Source organism: Artemia sp. Qi Xiang Cuo, chromosome 14 (genome assembly GCF_049724085.1).
Source record: "Artemia sp. Qi Xiang Cuo chromosome 14, ASM4972408v1, whole genome shotgun sequence".
NCBI classification, from domain to species: domain Eukaryota; kingdom Metazoa; phylum Arthropoda; class Branchiopoda; order Anostraca; family Artemiidae; genus Artemia; species Artemia sp. Qi Xiang Cuo.
The window spans coordinates 14,173,896-14,192,113 of record NC_142807.1 but is presented as its reverse complement, the minus strand read 5'-3'; the positions used below and the strand labels follow the sequence as shown (position 1 = coordinate 14,192,113).

Here is an 18,218-nt window from a genome sequence, read left to right as displayed (position 1 = left end):
TGGTTTTTCTTTGTTTTATTGTCGTTTTTATTGAGGTTTTATTGCCGTTTTTATTTATTAAGTTTTATTTAATTTTTTCTTTTTTTTATTTACTCTAAATTTCGAATTCGCCCCATTTGGGCTTGTGATATCCGTTTTAATTTTGTTTTTATTTTTTTTATTTACGTTTTTATTGAGGTTTTATTTCCGTTTTTATTTATTACGTTTTATTGATGTTTTTCTTTTTTTTATTGACGCTAAAGTGCGAATTCGCCCCATTTGGGCTTGTGATAGCCGTTTTTCTTTGGTTTTTCTTTGTTTAATTGACGTTCTTATTGAGGTTTTATTGCCGTTTTTATTGATGACGTTTTATTGAGGTTTTTCTTTGTTTTATTGACGCTAAATTGCGAATTCACCCCATTTGGGCTTGTGATACCCCTTTTTATTTGGTTTTTCTTTGTTTTATTGACGTTTTTATTGAGGTTTTATTGCCGTTTTTATTGATGACGTTTTATTTAGGTTTTTCTTTGTTTTATTTACGCTAAATTGCGAATTCGCCCCATTTGGGCTTTTGATAACCGTTTTTCTTTGGTTTTAATTTGTTTTATTGACGTTTTTATTGATGTTTTATTTAAGTTTTTATTTAGATTTTTCTTTTTTTTATTTAGGCTAAAGTTCGAATTAGCCCCAATTTGGCTTGTGATACCCGGTTTTCTTTGGTTTTTCTTTGTTTTATTGACGTTTTTATTGAGGTTTTATTGCCGTTTTATTGATGACGTTTTATTGAGGTTTTTCTGTGTTTTATTGACGCTAATGTGCGAATTCGCCCCATATGGGCTTGTGATACCCGTTTATCTTTTGTTTTTATTTGTTTCATTGGCGTTTTATTTATGTTTTATTTCCGTTTTTATTGATGACGGTTTATTTTGTTTTTTCTTTTTTTTATTGAAGCTAAAGTTAGAAATAACCCCATTTTGGCTTGTGATAGCCGTTTTTCTTTGGTTTTTATTTTTTTTATTGTCGTTTTTATTTAGGTTTTATTGACATTTTTATTTTTTACTATTTAGTTAGGTTTTTCTTTGTTTTATTGTAGCTAAAGTGTGAATTAGCCCCAATTGGGCTTGTGATACACGTTTTTCTTTGGTTTTTATTTGTTTTATTTAAGTTTTTATTGAGGTTTTATTTCCGTTTTTATTTATGTCGTTTTATTTATTTTTTTATTTTTTTTATTTAAGCTAAAGTGCGAAATAGACCCATATTGGCTTGTGATAGCCGTTTTTATTTGGTTTTTATTTGTTTTATTGTCGTTTTTATTGAGGTTTTATTGCCGTTTTTATTTATGACGTTTTATTGAGATTTTTGTTTGTTTTATTGACGCTAAATTGTGAATTCGCCCCAATTGGGCTTGTGATAGCCGTTTTTCTTTGGTTTTTATTTGTTTTATTGACGTTTTTCTTGAGGTTTTATTGCCGTTTTATTGATTACGTTTTATTGAGGTTTTTATTTGTTTTTTTGACGCTAAAGTGCGAATTCGCCCCATTTTCGCTTGTGATAGCCGTTTTTCTTTGGTTTTTATTTGTTTTATTGACGGTTTTATTTAGGTTTTATTTCCGTTTTTATTTATTAAGGTTTATTTATATTTTTCTTTGTTTTATTGACGCTAAAGTGCGAATTCGCCCCAATTGGGCTTGTGATAGCCATTTTTCTAGGGTTTTAATGGGTTTATTTGACGTTTTTATTGAGTTTTCAGTTCCGTTTTTATTGATGACGTTTTTTTTTGGTGTGTCTTTTGTTTTTATTAGAAAAATTTCTAATTAACACCCCATTGTCTTTTTAAAGCAAGGTAACTTTTGTGTTACTGTTTTTTATTTATGTTTTTATTTATTTTTTATTGACCTTTTTATTTCTGAAGTTTTTTTTAGGTTTTTCTTTGTTTTATTTAAGCAAAAGTTCGAAATAGCCCCAATTTGGCTTTTGATAGCCGGTTTTCTTTTTTTTTTAGTTTTTTTATTTACGTTTTTATTGATGTTTTTTTTCCGTTTTTTTTGATGATGCTTTTTTGAGGTTGTTATGATTTTTATAGAAGCTAAAGTGTTAAGTCGCACCCTGTGGGATGGTGAGACTAGGTTTAAGTTTTGTGTACTTTTTTTTTATTACGTTTTTATTGAGTTTGCAGTTAAGTTTTTAGTGATGACGTTTTATTGAGGTTTTTCTATGTTTTATTGTAGCAAAAGTGCGAATTAAACCCCCTTTGGGTTGTGATAGCCGTTTTACTTTGGTTTATTGACGTTTTTATTGAGGTTTTATTGACGTTTTTATTGAGATTTTTCTTTTTTTTATTTACGCTAAAGTGCGAATTCGCCCCATTTGGGCTTGTGATACCCGTTTTTATTTGGTTTTTATTTTTTTTATTGACGTTTTTATTGAGGTTTTATTGCCGTTTTTATTTATGACGTTTTATTGAGGTTTTTCTTTGTTTTATTTAAGCTAAAATGCGAATTAACCCCATTTGGGGTTGTGATACCCGTTTTTCAGTAATAAATCTTTTCTTATCAAACCATATCCCAAGATTATTACTACCTTAATTTAACTAATTACACTAACTAAATTAATTAACGCCAAACACTAGATGGGGTTGATAGTTCTTTGTTGACATTACTACCAATACCCACTCTTATAAGTTACCCATACTCTTTGATATTAAGGTTATATTGCTTTTGCTGCAAGAAAGGGTTCTTCCGTTCCAAGTCTATAATTTAATATCCTTGTAATTAATGGATATTATTAGAACTAATCGGGATATAATATTAATGCATATAATTGGGACTGCACATCATGACTATTTCCCGAGATTAGCTTGCGAAAATTCTCAATGTCTCAGAAATATCCTGGAATACAGAATAATAATAAAAAAAATACCCAAAATATTTTGTGAGGATAAGGTTCAATATAAACACTTCTCCCCTTGATCACCAGCTAAAGACTAAAATCCAGAAGTCTCGGGAAAAAAAAACTCAAGGAGCCCTGTTGCCACTCCTCGAGAGTGGTAGCCAAGACAGGTGGCAATCAAGTGGAAGACAAGAGCCCAAATTACTAATTGCCATTTGATGACAAAATTCACCTAATACTTAAAACGAAGAAGAAAATTTTTTAATTTCGACGCATTATTTCTAATTTCTATATTTTATATTTTATAAAATTATAATTATGTCTATCTCTATAATTATATCTATTTCTATATTTTAATTTTGACGCAATATTTCTATGGGGAAAATACTTCTTCCAAAAATGGTGATCCAAATAATTTGTAATTTGACTGATAAAAATTATGAACTGATTATGACTGATTATGACTGAAATTATGACTGATAATGATTATGAACAGGAGCGACAATTTTCATTATATTAAAATACTTCGTCTGCTACTGCCACGGAATATTCTTGGATCATATTTTCACCATGTCTTTTTATTTATTTTATTTCTGGCCATGAATTTATTTCTTTTTTTTAATGTCTTTCTTGTTTGCTTATTGTTTAGTAAGTTTTATTGTTGTTTTTTTACTATATTTTATTTTTGTTATTTTTCTTCATTAATTTATCTTTAGCAGTGGTGTTGTATCCTGTATATCCTTTGAACTAGACAATGAAAATAGAAAAGAATGTAACTTAGAAAAACGGTATTTTAACCTGTATGTAACGATTAGGATTTTTTTTTAGGTATATTATTTTTACTTTATTTTATTTTGTTTTGTAATTTTTCTTATTAATTTATTTTTAACAATGTTGTCAAATCCTGTATAGCCATTGAACTAGACAATGAAAATTGAAAAGAATACAATTAAAAATACAACAACAAAAAACGGTATTTTAACCGGAATTTGTCAGTAACGGTGTTTAACGGTGTGTTACTTTTCCTTCTACTTTATTTTGTTATGTTTCTTATTAATTTACTTTTAGCAATGGCGTCGTATTCTGATAGCCTTCAATCCAAGCAATAAAAATTAAAAAGTAAGTAATTTAGGAAACGGTATTTTAACCGGTATTTAACGGTAACGATATTCAACGGCATATTATTTTTACTTTATTTTTTTTGTAATTTTTCCTTATTAATTTATTTTAACAATGGCGTCGTATCCTGTATAGCCTTTGAACTAGACAATGAAAATGTAAAGTAATGAAAAAATTAGAATTAAAAACAATAGCAATATTTAAACTACAACTTTCAAGTAAAATTCACTTTAAAGAAGTAACAGAAGAAATACCTTCGATGCATTGAGTCTTATCAATAGCTCTGTATCCGGGCCTACAGTGGCAAGTATATCCATTTGAATCAACCTTCGATTGTAAGCAAAGATGTTGGCATGTGGAATTAGCACACGGGTTAGGCCACTTCTTCTGTAAGAAAGGATGCATTGCCACCACACTCAGTGGCTGAGTGACCAAATGAGAGACGACTGTCTGATTCTTTCCTCCAAACTTTCCAGCTGATAATACTCTGAAAAAAAGCTTTTATTAAAACTATACTTTGTAAAAAACAATGTTGGGGCAGGGGCGGATCTAGAGTAAAATCTTGGGGGAGGCCCAATGTGACAAGGGCACCAATGAGCAAAATCTTCGAGGAGAGGGGGGGGGTTAATGTGACAAAGGTGCCAATAATTGACCAAATTGACAAATTTATTCTATAAAAAGAGTAAAAAAAAAGAAAAGAAACAGGATAAGAGGGTGCCAGAAAAAATCTTGGGGGGGGGGGGGTCAATATCTGGGGCTCAAGGTAGCACTGATAAAGATAAGATATTTATTTCAAAAAATTATTACCGGAAGCCGGCTGGCCCCAATTCGTGTTTCGGATTCAAACAAAAATAGGACAATAAAATCAAAAAGGGTTAAAGACTACCAAACTGGCAAAAGAATACACCACCATTTTAAATAACTTGTAAAAATTAAATAGATAAAAATTTAAAAATATGTATATACATATACAAACTATAGTACAGCGAAAATTTTCAAAAAAATAAAACTAGTTTAACCATATTTGGAAAATCAAACGTCATTAAAAACGTTGGTCATTAAAAACGTAGAAAAAAGGAGGAGCAAAGCGAACGTATACTAATAACAAGAAGAAAATTAGTAGATTAATTAGTATATTAGTAGATTAGAAGTAAATTAGTAAGAAGATATTTTATTAATTTGTTTTCGTAATATAAGAAACAATTCTTTTTTTTTTGTATCTTGAAGTCAAGAGGCGAATGAAGTGCAAGATAGAAACAGACTGAGAAACAACCCGGGGAGAGCGGAGTCTGGTGGGAATGTAATGTCCTTGAATCTAAAAAGGACATAGGCACGGGCTTAAATAAATACTTCTTCAGCATACCAGTCTCCTTTCCCTGGGGTCTGAAAACTAACCTGCAAAAGGGGGAGGGAGGAATTTTAAGCATTGTTTAATTAAATAATGTAACTATAACCGGTAATAGGTTGATATGATATTAGCATAATTAGTATTTATTAAGGCTTAAATAATTATTCTGAAAACTAAGTATGTTTTATTTACTGGGGGGAGAGGGAACTGGAGGTGGAAGCCCAAAGGAGCATCCACCGTCCAAAAATAAGAGCCAAAATTATACTTCAGCATTTTCACCCAGTAAAAATCATTTGATACACCCCCGCCTCCCCCCCGCGAATATTAGATGTATGTGTACTTATGAGCAAAAGTTGTTTTTGAGTATTTTGACAGCTTTTCTTACTATTTTAAAGAATAAGATTTAAGGGATTAATATGAATGTAATTCATTTAAAAATAAAAACAGGTCCGGACTTCCGTTTTTTCGAAAGTTTTCACCTGTGGTATTCGTGTAGGCTGAGCAGGGGAAATGGCTTTGAACCCCTCTCTCTTCACTACAATTGAATTTTAACGATTTTCCCTGAATTTTTTATGCTCTCCATAAAACTTCCCTAGTTTTTTTCTACGATTTTTAGAAGTTTTTGGGTTAGAAGCATTATTTTAGAAAAATACATAGAAGCATTCTACGATTTTTAGGTCTTTATGAAACGACCCCTTCCCAAAAAAAAGATAACATTCCTTTCATGTGCCTACACCTGTCTCAGTAATAAAACAACATTTGCAACCACATACCTATTCAATTGTCGATCTGTCCAGTAAACAGTATCTTCAAATATGGCCAATGAATGAGGATGCAATAGATAATGGCTTCCAGAAAGTACTACCCTTCTACCAGTACCATCATAATTGCAGAAATCAATGTAGTCCAACTTTGAATCTGCGAAATACACACGCTTGGTAGGCATATCCAAGGTCAAACCATTTGGCCAAAATATTTTGGTGCTAATAATTGTAGTACGATTCTGTCCGTCCAGGTCAGCACGTTCAATGCGTGGATTTTCACCCCAGTCTGACCAAAAAATGAAGCGAGCACTAGAAAAACAAACAACCGTAAAACGTTAATATTAAAATTAGGGCGAGGGCTATTATTAAAAGGGTCAAATTATTTCTAGGGTGAAAATAAATCATTTCGTGGGTAGGGGGAGGATATCAACTATGGGGAAAGTTGTTCTTTTGTCTTTTTTTGCCAACAGCTGATCAATCATTTCCCGTAGTTTTTCCCTTTTTAGGGGAACAATCCACTACACTCAATTACATCCTTTAGGGACGAACAATAACAATAAAAAAGAGCCCTACCTCTAAGAACCCTTTAAAGCTCTATCTAGAGGAACTACGAACGCTTATTAGCTAATAAGATTCAATAAGAATTAAAAAAAAGTCATGAAATTTATTTAATATTTGATTATTTAGACGGGGTCGAGTCATTGAAATATTAAAAAAATCCCGGAATTTTTAGCCTTTTTTTAGTTTTTATTTTTAGAAACTATGATTTTCATTATCAAAATAACTTCCATTTGTAGATTTAAAGCTTTATTTGTGGATGATTATGTTCATTTAAGTTTGATTTATTTATTTTTTTTTTTTTTTTTTTTTTTAGGTGGTGAACGCAAATTAAAAACTAATGATATTGTATAGTCTGTTTAAGAAGAGAAAAGAAAAGGTTGTAAAATTAGCTAGTCGCCACTGTCATACGATCTCTTTCAACCAATGAGAATTGGCTAAACTTCTAGCAATAGTATCAAAAATTTTGGGATACGCATTTGATAATACTTGGAAAATATTTGATGGAGCTCGAGTCTTATCAAATGATACCTGTTTTTCGTACCATCATCCCCGAGGGTGCATATAGCAAAGCTGTAACAAAAAAAAATTAAAGCCTTTTAAATATCTTTGAAGAAGGCCTGTGAAGTTAATGAATTTTAACTTCCCATTTCTGAATCTAAAGCAACCCACAAAAGGAGTGGGGTAGAGAATTGACGGAATATCTAAGCCAAACTTAACTTTTGCCTTTAAGAAAATTTATTTGAGAACTAGTTTATTTTGAGGGTGGGGGAGGTATAGTTTCATTATAAAACTAATAACAAAATAACTTCCATTTATAGATTTAAAGCTTTATTTGTGGATATTTATGGGTTTTTTTTTTTTTTTTTTTTTTTTTTTTTTTTTTTTTTTTTTTTTTTAGGTGGCGAATGCAAGTTACAAACTAAATATAGCGTATATTCAATCGACTATGAGGGGTGGGGGTAAAGAACTGACGGAATGTCTAAGAACTGCTATTTTTGTAACCATACCTTAGATACTAACTACCATAGTATACTGTATTCTAATTGTCATAGCATGATGGGCTAATTTATCCTTTTTGTGGCATATAAATATGCGTCCTACAATAAGAATTAAGTGTACTAACTCTGGTGATGGATCCACGGAGAGTCCACGTGGCTGAGAAATATCCTTTGAAATGATAACCATCCTATGAGTGCCATTTGTTTTAGCCACTTCTATGGTATTTAGTTTAGAGTCGACCCAGTAAAGATTTTCAGCTACCCAATCAACGGCTAATCCTTCAACCAAATCCAATCCACCAGCAACCGTCTAAAAGAATAAAAATTTGACATTTTGAGGTTACAGCGCTTGTGACATTGACAGAAAATGACATCAAATAATGATACGAGAAACTCTAATTTTTCTCTAATTTCACTTTTAAGCAAATCTTACAATTTTTTATATTATATTTTATATTATATTATTTAATTCTAGTCGTATTATAATAAAATTGGTCTTCCTCTAAAAGAGACAGATTTTTACATTTTGGGGTTGTTGTGACATATGAGATTGACGCTTGTGACATTGACATAAAACAACATGAAATAATGATACGAAAATCACTTTCTGAAGAAGCTTCAATATAAGTATTTATATTCCGGATTTTCTCTGTAAAGTATTAGTAAGCACATCTTGTTATTTTTTATATTACATTGTATACTATATTATTTAATTCTAGTCGTATTATAACAAAATTTAACATGTGTTTCACAATATTGAATACAACTGAATGCACAAATTGACGTGTGACAAAGATCGAAAACTGAAAAACCTAAAAAAAAACGATAAAACCAACAAGGATAATCTTCAGCTAGTGATTAAAACAAAAAGACAATCAAATACGCCGATAATACTTCCACTATGCCGTCCTCAGTGCTAAAGAAAAAACTAACCTTTTAAACTTAAAATCACAGAAGCAAAAAATGACTTGTTTCACTTTAAAAGGTTTCAAAAAGTATTTCAAAAATATAGTCCTTTTCTTTTGCTTTGAGGATGAGTTTACGGACATTCTCTGTGAAGCACTTGTAAGCATTTTTTATATTTTTTATATATTCTTGTCATTTTTTATTATATTGTGTATTATATATTATTTAATTCTAGTCATTTTATAACCTAATTTAACATGTTTTCCACAAGATTAAATAAAATTGAATACACAAATTGATGTATGACAAAGATCGAAAAAAAAAAAAGTAAAACCCAGGTGGGTAATTTTCAGCCACTGATTAACAAAAAGACAAGCGAGTATTTTGATAAGATTCAGCTAAGCCGCCCTCAGTGCTAACAAAATTAACCTTTTAAATTAACATATACAGAAGCAAAAAATGACTTGTTTCACTTTAAAAGCTTTCTAAAAGTTTGAAGTTTCTCGTTACTTCAATTTTTTTCTTAGAAACAATTCTTCTATACCTCCCCCCCCCTCCCCATTTTTCTAGTATGCTATTAGTAAATTAGTAAATTTAGTAAACAGTACTTTTCCCCAATCTATTCCTTTACAGAAATTTTTTGCTTCTAAATTCTGCTTTCTGCTTTGCTTCTACATTTCTAAGTTCTGACTTATAATTTCTTATTGTTGATTTTCTAAATTCTAATTGCTGACTAATTAATAAACAGTATTAAGTATTCTAATCTGATATCCCTACATATTGTGGAGCCAGGTGTATGAATTGTGTTTTTTGTGTATATTTTGAAACGAAATTGATCGATTGATTGATTGATTGACACCCCAAAACTTAAGTTTGCTTCTCAGAGGACTTCTCTATGGAGTTGATTGATTGATTGATTAACACCCCAAAACTTAAGTTTGCTTCTCAGAGGACTTCTCTAATGGATTTGATTGATTAATTGATTGACACCCCAAAACTTAAGTTAGCTTCACAGAGGACTTCTCTAATGAATTGATTGATTAATTTATTGATTGACACCCCAAAACTTAAGTTTGCTTCCCAGAGAGCTTCTCTAATGAGCTGATTGATTGATTTATTGACACCCCAAAACTTAAGTTTGCTTCTCAGAGGACTTCTCTAATGAGCGTCCAAATCATCAAAACCTATTTTCTTTAAACTAACAATTAAAATGAATGAAAAGTATAGAAAAATGCGAGAAATGGTTTAATAAGAGAGTGGAAAAATAACAGAAAAGCATCTTTTAAACTAAAGATAATAAAAGTCCGAATATTTTGGCTTCACCGGAAGCATTTATCAACAGAAATAAAAAGAATCAATAAGAAAAAAAAACAAGAAAAAAACAGCGCAAAATACACTAAATTAAACAAATGTATATACAGAAAAGGAAAAAATATAAACAAAACACAAACGACAAAGGACAAAGTCCAATATGATAATTATCCCCACTACATTAAGGCAACAAAACGACAAAGCAGGAAAAATCATGTTGTATTTTTGATAAATATAATGAATAAGAATGAAAAATATAAATTTAGGAAACTTACAATAAATGATAAACTTATAAATAAATGAAAATAAATAAGAATGCAATTCAGGCAAAGCAAGAAGAGAACAAAACAGGCTACATTTGTTTTTTTTTACTTTAACAACCAACTTTGATACTAAATTGCGAATCTATTTCATATATAAGGAAGTATAAGGAGGAACTCATAAGGAATTTTATGGGCCAGGGAATATAAGGGTCAGGGAATATATGGGTCAGATCAGGCAGCAAACTTGTCCTTGCTTTTGCTCAGTGTAAGCAAAAGCTAGACGTCATGGTCCATAATAATATGTATAAACGTCCATAGGTATAGGGGAAACGCCACAAGACGTCATAGTCCAAACCGGCGGCGCTGATCTCCGTTTTTCGACCCTTCATCCAGGAAGTTCAATAAGGCGTTGGGTTACCCCCGATTTTGGAAGGGTATGTAAAGAATCGGTGGATTCAGTTTCATTTATCTTTATTTAAAAACAAAATACATAGCTTACCTAAGATTCCTGCCAGAAAAGCACAAAAAATATGCTTGGCTAGGGCAGGACATTAACTAATATTAGTTAAAAACTCAACAGAAATAACAAAATAACTGAACATATCAGGAAGGAAAAAAGAGAGAGGAGAAAAGTAAAACAGTAAACAAATCAAGCTATGGTTTCAACTTTAAAGGTAAAGAAAGAAGAAGAGAGAGAAAGCAATAGGGAAAATAAAAAAAGGGGCAAAAAAAAGGAAAAAAAAAGGGAAAATAAAAATGGGGAGAAAAAAAAATCTGGAGGAGGACAGCAACTAAACACTTTTTCTGTAATGAACCTTCGCTGCTCGCTTAAAGGAAATAAGATTGTTTCAATCCAAATTTAGTCCTTTACATACCAAGAACATCTTGTCAACGGGGGGAAATTTTTATCAAAAAAAACTAATTTAATAAGAATAATTGGAAAGATAAATTTTGGGAAAATTATGAAGCTAGGGAAATTCCTGAGACTAGGACTGAACCTAGAGCTCTTTTTTGTAAGTTTATGATTATTGTATTTGTGTATTTACATATTTCACATTAAGTATTGTCAGCTGTTGATCTGTTTTTTGCTCGTTTTGTCAAAGCCCTTGTTGGCTTTCGTAAAAATATGTTTCTATTATAATATATTTTTATTTTATATATTTTATTGGCATTTTTTATTTATCAGAAAAAATGGCATTTTATGCACTGACATTGACATTTTACAACTTAAATTTAAATATTCGACATTTTATGCATTTTATTTGATGATTTTTACTTATTAGAAAAAAATACTTACCCCAACAACTGTGTTGGCTTTTTCCCAGGGGCATGATATTTTTCGTCTTCACATCTGACCATTAAACAAATTGATATTTTATACATTGACATTTTACAACAGAAATTCAAATATGCAAAATTTGACAAATTTTGTTTTATTTTTTCTATTTATTAGGAAAACATACTTACCCTGACAGTTGCGTTGGCTTTTTCTAGGGACATGATTTTTTTCGTCTTCATATCTGACCAGTAAATAATTCCCCTGTTCATGTCTGCGGCGAGCGCTACAACATTTTCAACGTCTACGGGAATCCTCTCTAAGGATTTGTCCTGTAAATCAGAAGTCAACAAAGAACGCCTGTTCGAAATTAAAAGTGATGCCAAAGTTCGATCTGCAAATTAATAAAACATTAATTTATTAATAACTGGTAATTGATTGACGAATTTATTAATAAGATGGCATATGGCTCTAAAGTTCTTTCATCTCTATTGCATAATAATGTAAAATAAAATGAAAATTCAACATAATACTTTTATCTCCAAATTAAACAAAAATTACAAACAATTATTTATTCTTTCTAAAAGGAGAAGCAAAAATATAAATTTTTTACTATTATAGCTTTAATAAACCAAATAATATTAACATAATGATTAATAAATATCGGTATATGTATATTAAACTGACAATGCACATTCATTTGTATTTTTTTCAGTCAAGTGCAAATTATGTTCTGGCTATGGGAAGGCATAGGGGTTTTGAGCCCAAATTATGTTAATTTCTGCTCGTTTTGAGTTTAGATCTGGTTATTTATTGTAATTTCTGTTTGTTTTGGGTTTCATTTATTTATTGATGCTAATTTGTAGTAGTTTCACGCTTGGTAGATTATTTGATTTTATTTTTTCTCATTTTTTGTTGAATGGAGTTCTTTACTTTTCTTTGAAAACTTGTTTTGTGAAAAAAGTTTTTTTGATTAATTTTTGTTCGTTTTTATATTGACATAGTCTTTTCACGGAAAAAGAAAATAATGCTTTAAATCTTTTCTTTTTTTAAGACTTTATAGTTTGGCCTGCTGTTTATATGCTGGAGAATAATTTTCAGATATTTTTAATAGCATATACCCATTTAAAAATCTGGGCATAAATAGTAGTGTTTAATTTAGTTTCATACCTCCTCTAGTTGACCTGAAATGGAAATTTGATACCATTCGCAAAAAAGATCTGTTTATTTTCTTTGACAGCCTGCATACGCTTACGCTATTTTTATTTGGTTAGACCCCCTGAGCAGAAGTAGCCTAGACAGATAGACATAAATACCTCAGGTGTTTTTTCGATACTGCTGACACGTCAAATAGGGAAATGGCCTCAACACAGTGCATTTTGATTTAATCTTAAGACAGCATGCAGTTTTTAAATATATTAAGCAAATGGGTGGGTGGGCGTGGGAGGGAGATTAGTTGCCCTCCAATCACTTTCTACTATTAAAAAGGGCATCAGTCCTTCTATTTTCAATCGAGTGAGCCCTTTTCGGAGTTCCCATGACGACTCCCTCGATATGAAGTGCCCTGGTCTAAACAACAACAACAAAAATAATTGATTATAACCACATCGATCTTTACTATAAAAATGTCGAGCCTTTCAATCACAGTCGACTATTAAAAAGGGCACAAAGCACGTCGATTTTCAATCAAACGACCCCATTTTGGAAATGAAAACACTTTCTATAAACTGTTTATATGCCTCCAGGGCATAAATTACAACCCTTACCTTAAGGGCTGTTAGGTGGTTGTCATCATCTAAGACCTAATTTCCAGAACTTTCAACTACATTAAACAAAATGACTATCTCAAAATTTTGATTTGATGTGTTTGGGGAAATGGTGGGCGTGAGAGGGGCATTAGTCTCTCTCCAATCACTTTCAACTATTAAAAATGGCACTAGCCCTTTCAATTTCCTATCAAATGAGCCCTTTTGAAGTTTCTACGACAACATTTCCAATAAAAACCTTATATGCCTCCAGGGCATAACTTACAACCCTTGCTTTAAGGGCTGCGGGGGGTGTCATTCTGAAAGACCTAATTTTCAGAACTTTCAACTACATTGAACAAAATGGCTACCTGAAAATTTTGATTAGATGTGTTTGGGGGAATGGTGGGCGTGAGAGGGGGGTGAGTTACCCTCCAATCACTTTCGACTATTAAAGAGGGCATTAGCCCACTCAGTTTCCAATGGAATGAGCCCCTTTTGAAGTTTTTACGCCAAAGCTATCTAAAAAACCTTATATACCCCAAGGTCATAACTTAAAACCTTTGCCCTTGGGGCTCTGGGGAGCTTGTCATCATCAAATACATAATGTCAAGAACTTTCAACTACGTTGAACAAAATGGCTCTCTCTAAACTTTGATTGAATTTTTTTGGGGAAATGGTGGGCGTGAGAGGGGGTTAATTACTCTCCACTCACTTTCGACTATTAAAAAGGGCAATTTCAATTTCCAATCAAATGAGCCCTTTTTATAATTTCTACAACAACTTTCTATATAAACTTTATATGCCCCCAGGGCTTAACTTACAACCCTTGCACTAAGGGCTCTGAGGGGGTTTTTCAAGAACTTTCAACTACGTTGAACAAAATATGTATATCTCAAAATTTTGATTGGATGTGTTTGGGAAAATGGTGGGCGTGAGAGGGACGTTAGTCGCTCTCCAATAACTTTAAACTATTAAAAAAGGCACTAGCCCTTTCAATTTCCAATTGAATGAGCCCTTTTGAAGTTTCTACGACAACGCTTTCAATATAAACCTTATATGCCCCCAGGTCATAACTTACAACCCTTGTTCTGAGGGCTGTAGGGAGCGGTTGTCATCCTTAAAGACCTAATTTCCACAAGTTTCAACTACGTTGAACAAAATAGCTATCTAAAAATTTTGATTGGATGTGTTTGGGGAAAAGGTGGGTGTGAGAGGGGGGTAAATTGCTCTCCACTCACTTTTAACTATTAAAAAGGACAATTTCAATTTCCAAATAAATGAGCCCTTTTTAAAATTTTTACAACAACTATCTATATAAACCTTAGATTTCCCCCAGGAATAACTTACAACCCTTGCACTTAGGGATCTGAGGGGGTTATCATCCTAGAAGACCTAATTTCCAGAATTTTCGACTACGTTGAAGAAAATAGATATCTCAAAATTTTGATTGGATGTGTTTGGGAAAATGGTGGGCTTGAGAGGGGGTTAGTTGCCTTCAATTACTTTCAACTATTAAAAGGACACTAGCCCTTTCAATTTTCAATTGTATGAGCCCTTTTTGATGTTTTTACAAAATGGCTTTCTATAAAAACCTTACATGCTCCCAGGGCATAACTTAAAACTCTTACCCTGAGGGTTGTGGGGGGGGGATGGGTTGTCATCCTTAAAAACGTCATGTCCAAGACATTCAGCTGCGTTGAATAAAATTGCTATTTAAAAATTTTGATTGGATGTGTTTGGGGTAAAGTCGGGCATGGGAGCGGGGTTAGGTGCCCTCAAATCACTTTCGACTATTAAAAAGGGCACTAGCCCTTTGAATTTCCAATTGAATGAGCCCTTTTTCAAATTTCTACGACAAAGATTTCAATAAAAACCTCATATGCCCCCAGGGCATAACTTATAACCCTTGTCCTGAAGACTGTGGGGGAGTGTCCTGCTCAAAGGTATAATTTTCTGAACTTTCAACTGCGTAGAACAAAATGGCTATCTCAAAATTTTGATTGGATATGTTTGGAGAAATGGTGGGCGTGGAAGGGGTATTAGTTGCCTTCCAATCAATTTTGACTATTAAAAATGGAACTAGCCATTTCAATTTCCAATCAAATTAGCCCTTTTGGAAGTTTCTACGACAATGGGTTCTATAAAAAACATTATATGCCCCCAGGGCATAACTTACAACCCTTGCCCTAAAGGCTGTGGGGGAGTGTCCTCCTAAAAAACATAATTTCTATCTGGAAAACAACAACGCTGAAAAAAATTGCTATACATTAGTATAGCTAACATGTGGGTATAATGTATAAATAATACATTATACCCACTTCGATCTTTACTATAAATATGTCAAGCCTTCCAATGACTTTCGACTATTAAAAAGGGCACTAGGCCTTTCGATTTCCAATTGAATGAGCCCTTTTGGAAACGACAACGCTTTCTATAAACACTTTATATGCCCCCAGGGCATAAATTACAACGCTTACCCTAAGGTCTTTAGGGTGGTTGTCATCCTCAAGACCGAATTTCCAGAACTTTCAACTACGTTAAACAAAATGGCTGTCTCAAAATTTTAATTGGATGTGTTTGGGGAAATAGTGGGCGTCAGATGGGTGGTAGTCACTCTCCAATCACTTTCAACTATCAAAAAGGGCACTAGCCCTTTCAATGTCCAATCGAATGAGCCCCTTTTCAAGTTTCTACGACAAAGATTTCAATAAAAACTTATATGCCCCCAGGGCATAACTTATAACCCTTCTCCTTAAGACTGTGGGGGGGGGGGATCCGGCTCAAAGATATAACTTCCTGAACTTTAAACTGCGTGGAACAAAGTGGCTATCTCAAAATTTTGATTGGATGTGTTTGGAGCAAAGGTGGGCGTGAGAGGGGGTATTAGTTGACTTCCAATTACTTTCGACTACTGAAAAGGGCACTAGCCCTTCGAATTTCCAATCAAATGAGCCTTTTTTTGAAGTTTCTACGACAACGCCTTCTATAAAAACCTTATATGCCCCCAGGGCAAAACTTACAACTCTTGCCCTGAAGACTGTGGGGGAGTGCCCTCCTCAAAAACATAATTTTTATCTGGAATTTAACTACGCTGAACAAAATGGCTATCTCAAAATTTTGATTGGATGTGTTTGGGGGAATGATGGGCGTGGGGGGGGGGTAGTTACCCTCCAATCACTTTTGACTATTAAAAAGGGAACTAGCTACTCCAATTTCCAATCGAATGAGCTCTTTTCGAAGTTTCTACGACAACTCCTTCGATACGAAGTGCCCGGGTATGGAAAAAAATAAAATTAAAAAATTAAAAAAAATAATACATTGTGCCAACATCGTTCTTTACTTAGGCAGCGCTATTGCGCTGCCTATGATCCTTTCGCCGAAACATCAAAATTCAAACTCGTCAGGCTTGCCGTTTTGCTCTTAATTTGTTGTAAGTCATTAGCCTATGTACAGGCAAACCCTATACAGGCTATAAGAAGGTATGGCTTTCCTTTGAAGGTTTTGGGAATCAACACACAGTTGATGTTGGAATTTTTAGACAATAGGAAGAAGATGTCGTAAAACTAGAGGGGCTCATTTGATTAGAGTTTTAAAGTTCTACTGATTTTTTTAAGAGTCAAAAGTTATTGGAGGGCATCAAATTTTGTGATTTTATGTGATTTTTGTGATTATATCCTTTGATCCTCCTGCTGAAACATCTCGAAAACAAACCTCGTCAGACATGTCCTTTAGATCATCCGTTATGGTTAGTCAAAAGGTATTATGTCATAAGAAACAAACTTCGGAGTGGAGCAAACAATGTAAAGGCTACATTAAAAGATCTGTAATTACTTAGGAAGAAAAGGGAAATAACATATCATATAGAACTTTACTAGTAAAAACTTACTCTTAGCTTTGCACGTTCTGTTATCCATTTCCAAAGTGAATCCATCATCACAGGTGCAAACATAGCCTGTCTTAAGATCTGTACAGAATTGAGAGCAGACACCCGGATTCTCTGTACATTCATCAAAATCGGTACAAATTGTATCACTTCCTTTTTCCAAAACCATTCCTGGTGGACAGAGGCACATGCGTCCCTGGATTAAAGTATACAATTAAAAAATAATCTCCAGATGAGGGAGTTAAAGATACCTTTTAGGCCCTTACGATGAAGGTGTGCGCACCAGAGTACTTTAAATTTCAATGGTCCTTTAAAATTAGCCCTCTAAAAGGCTCATCATAGTTAAAAGCTATGATTGAAGATTTAAACTATTGTACTGATCTAGTGCTACTACCACTAACAACTCAATGGAGCAACAAGCCACCCGAGATAAAACAGCTGCGTACGCTCCTCTTCCACCCCGATCTATTAAAAGTTTCACTCTTTACCCCCGTCCAAAGAAGTTCCAATTTCCTTTAAATTCTTTCTCATTACCTCTTCCTACTCCCCTCAGGAACAAACTACTGTTCGTTTGAAGGATAAAAATCACAAAAATCACAAATCACACAAAATCACAACTTCACTTAGCCCGCTTTCAATTATTCTTACCGTTTAATTAAATTCTCGAACTACCAACTGTACTCGACTTGTTCTGGTTAAGAGTAGAAGGACATTTTCGGTCGTCTTAGAAAGACCAAAAATATACACTGTGGTTTAGCTCGGTTTGCAAGGAATCGACGTTGGAGATTCAAAATGGAAGGACGTTTCCCTGAGCAAAAGAGACACTCAACCTTTTCCAAGGAGGACAAGCTATATAGGGCAAGGGTAAGTTATGTTAAGGCAGGTACCACGGGTAGCTCCTAATGCCCCTCGTTTGACACCTTCAAGAAACAAGTAGAAACAGTTTTACTTTCTGTTGTTTCTGGCTAGTGGTTGCCGGTCTAGTTTTTGCTGAGTGATGAGATTGAATTTTTGTAAACTGCTGGTAATCTTATCTTATACTCTCTCTCTCTCTGTCTTCTCTCTTTCTCTTCTATATTTCTCTTCTATCTTTCTCTCTCTCTCTCTCTCTCTATCTCATCTCTCTCTTTCTCTCTCTCTTTCCCTTTCTCTTTCTCTCTCAATCTCCCTCTC

The 18,218-nt window shown here is 33.0% G+C and overlaps 1 protein-coding gene across 1 annotated transcript in view; it reads right to left on the bottom strand.

The window, feature by feature from the left end:
- mgl (low-density lipoprotein receptor-related protein megalin) overlaps nt 1-18,218 on the bottom strand; it is a 139,259-nt gene that overhangs the window by 101,688 nt on the left and 19,353 nt on the right. The window contains exons 9-13 of the mRNA XM_089100831.1: nt 17,049-17,241; nt 11,606-11,808; nt 7,784-7,968; nt 6,109-6,408; nt 4,242-4,474 (exon numbers count right to left, since the gene is read on the bottom strand). Coding sequence (XP_088956957.1) covers nt 4,242-4,474; nt 6,109-6,408; nt 7,784-7,968; nt 11,606-11,808; nt 17,049-17,241 — 1,114 coding nt within the window. The remainder of the gene's footprint in view (nt 1-4,241; nt 4,475-6,108; nt 6,409-7,783; nt 7,969-11,605; nt 11,809-17,048; nt 17,242-18,218) is intronic.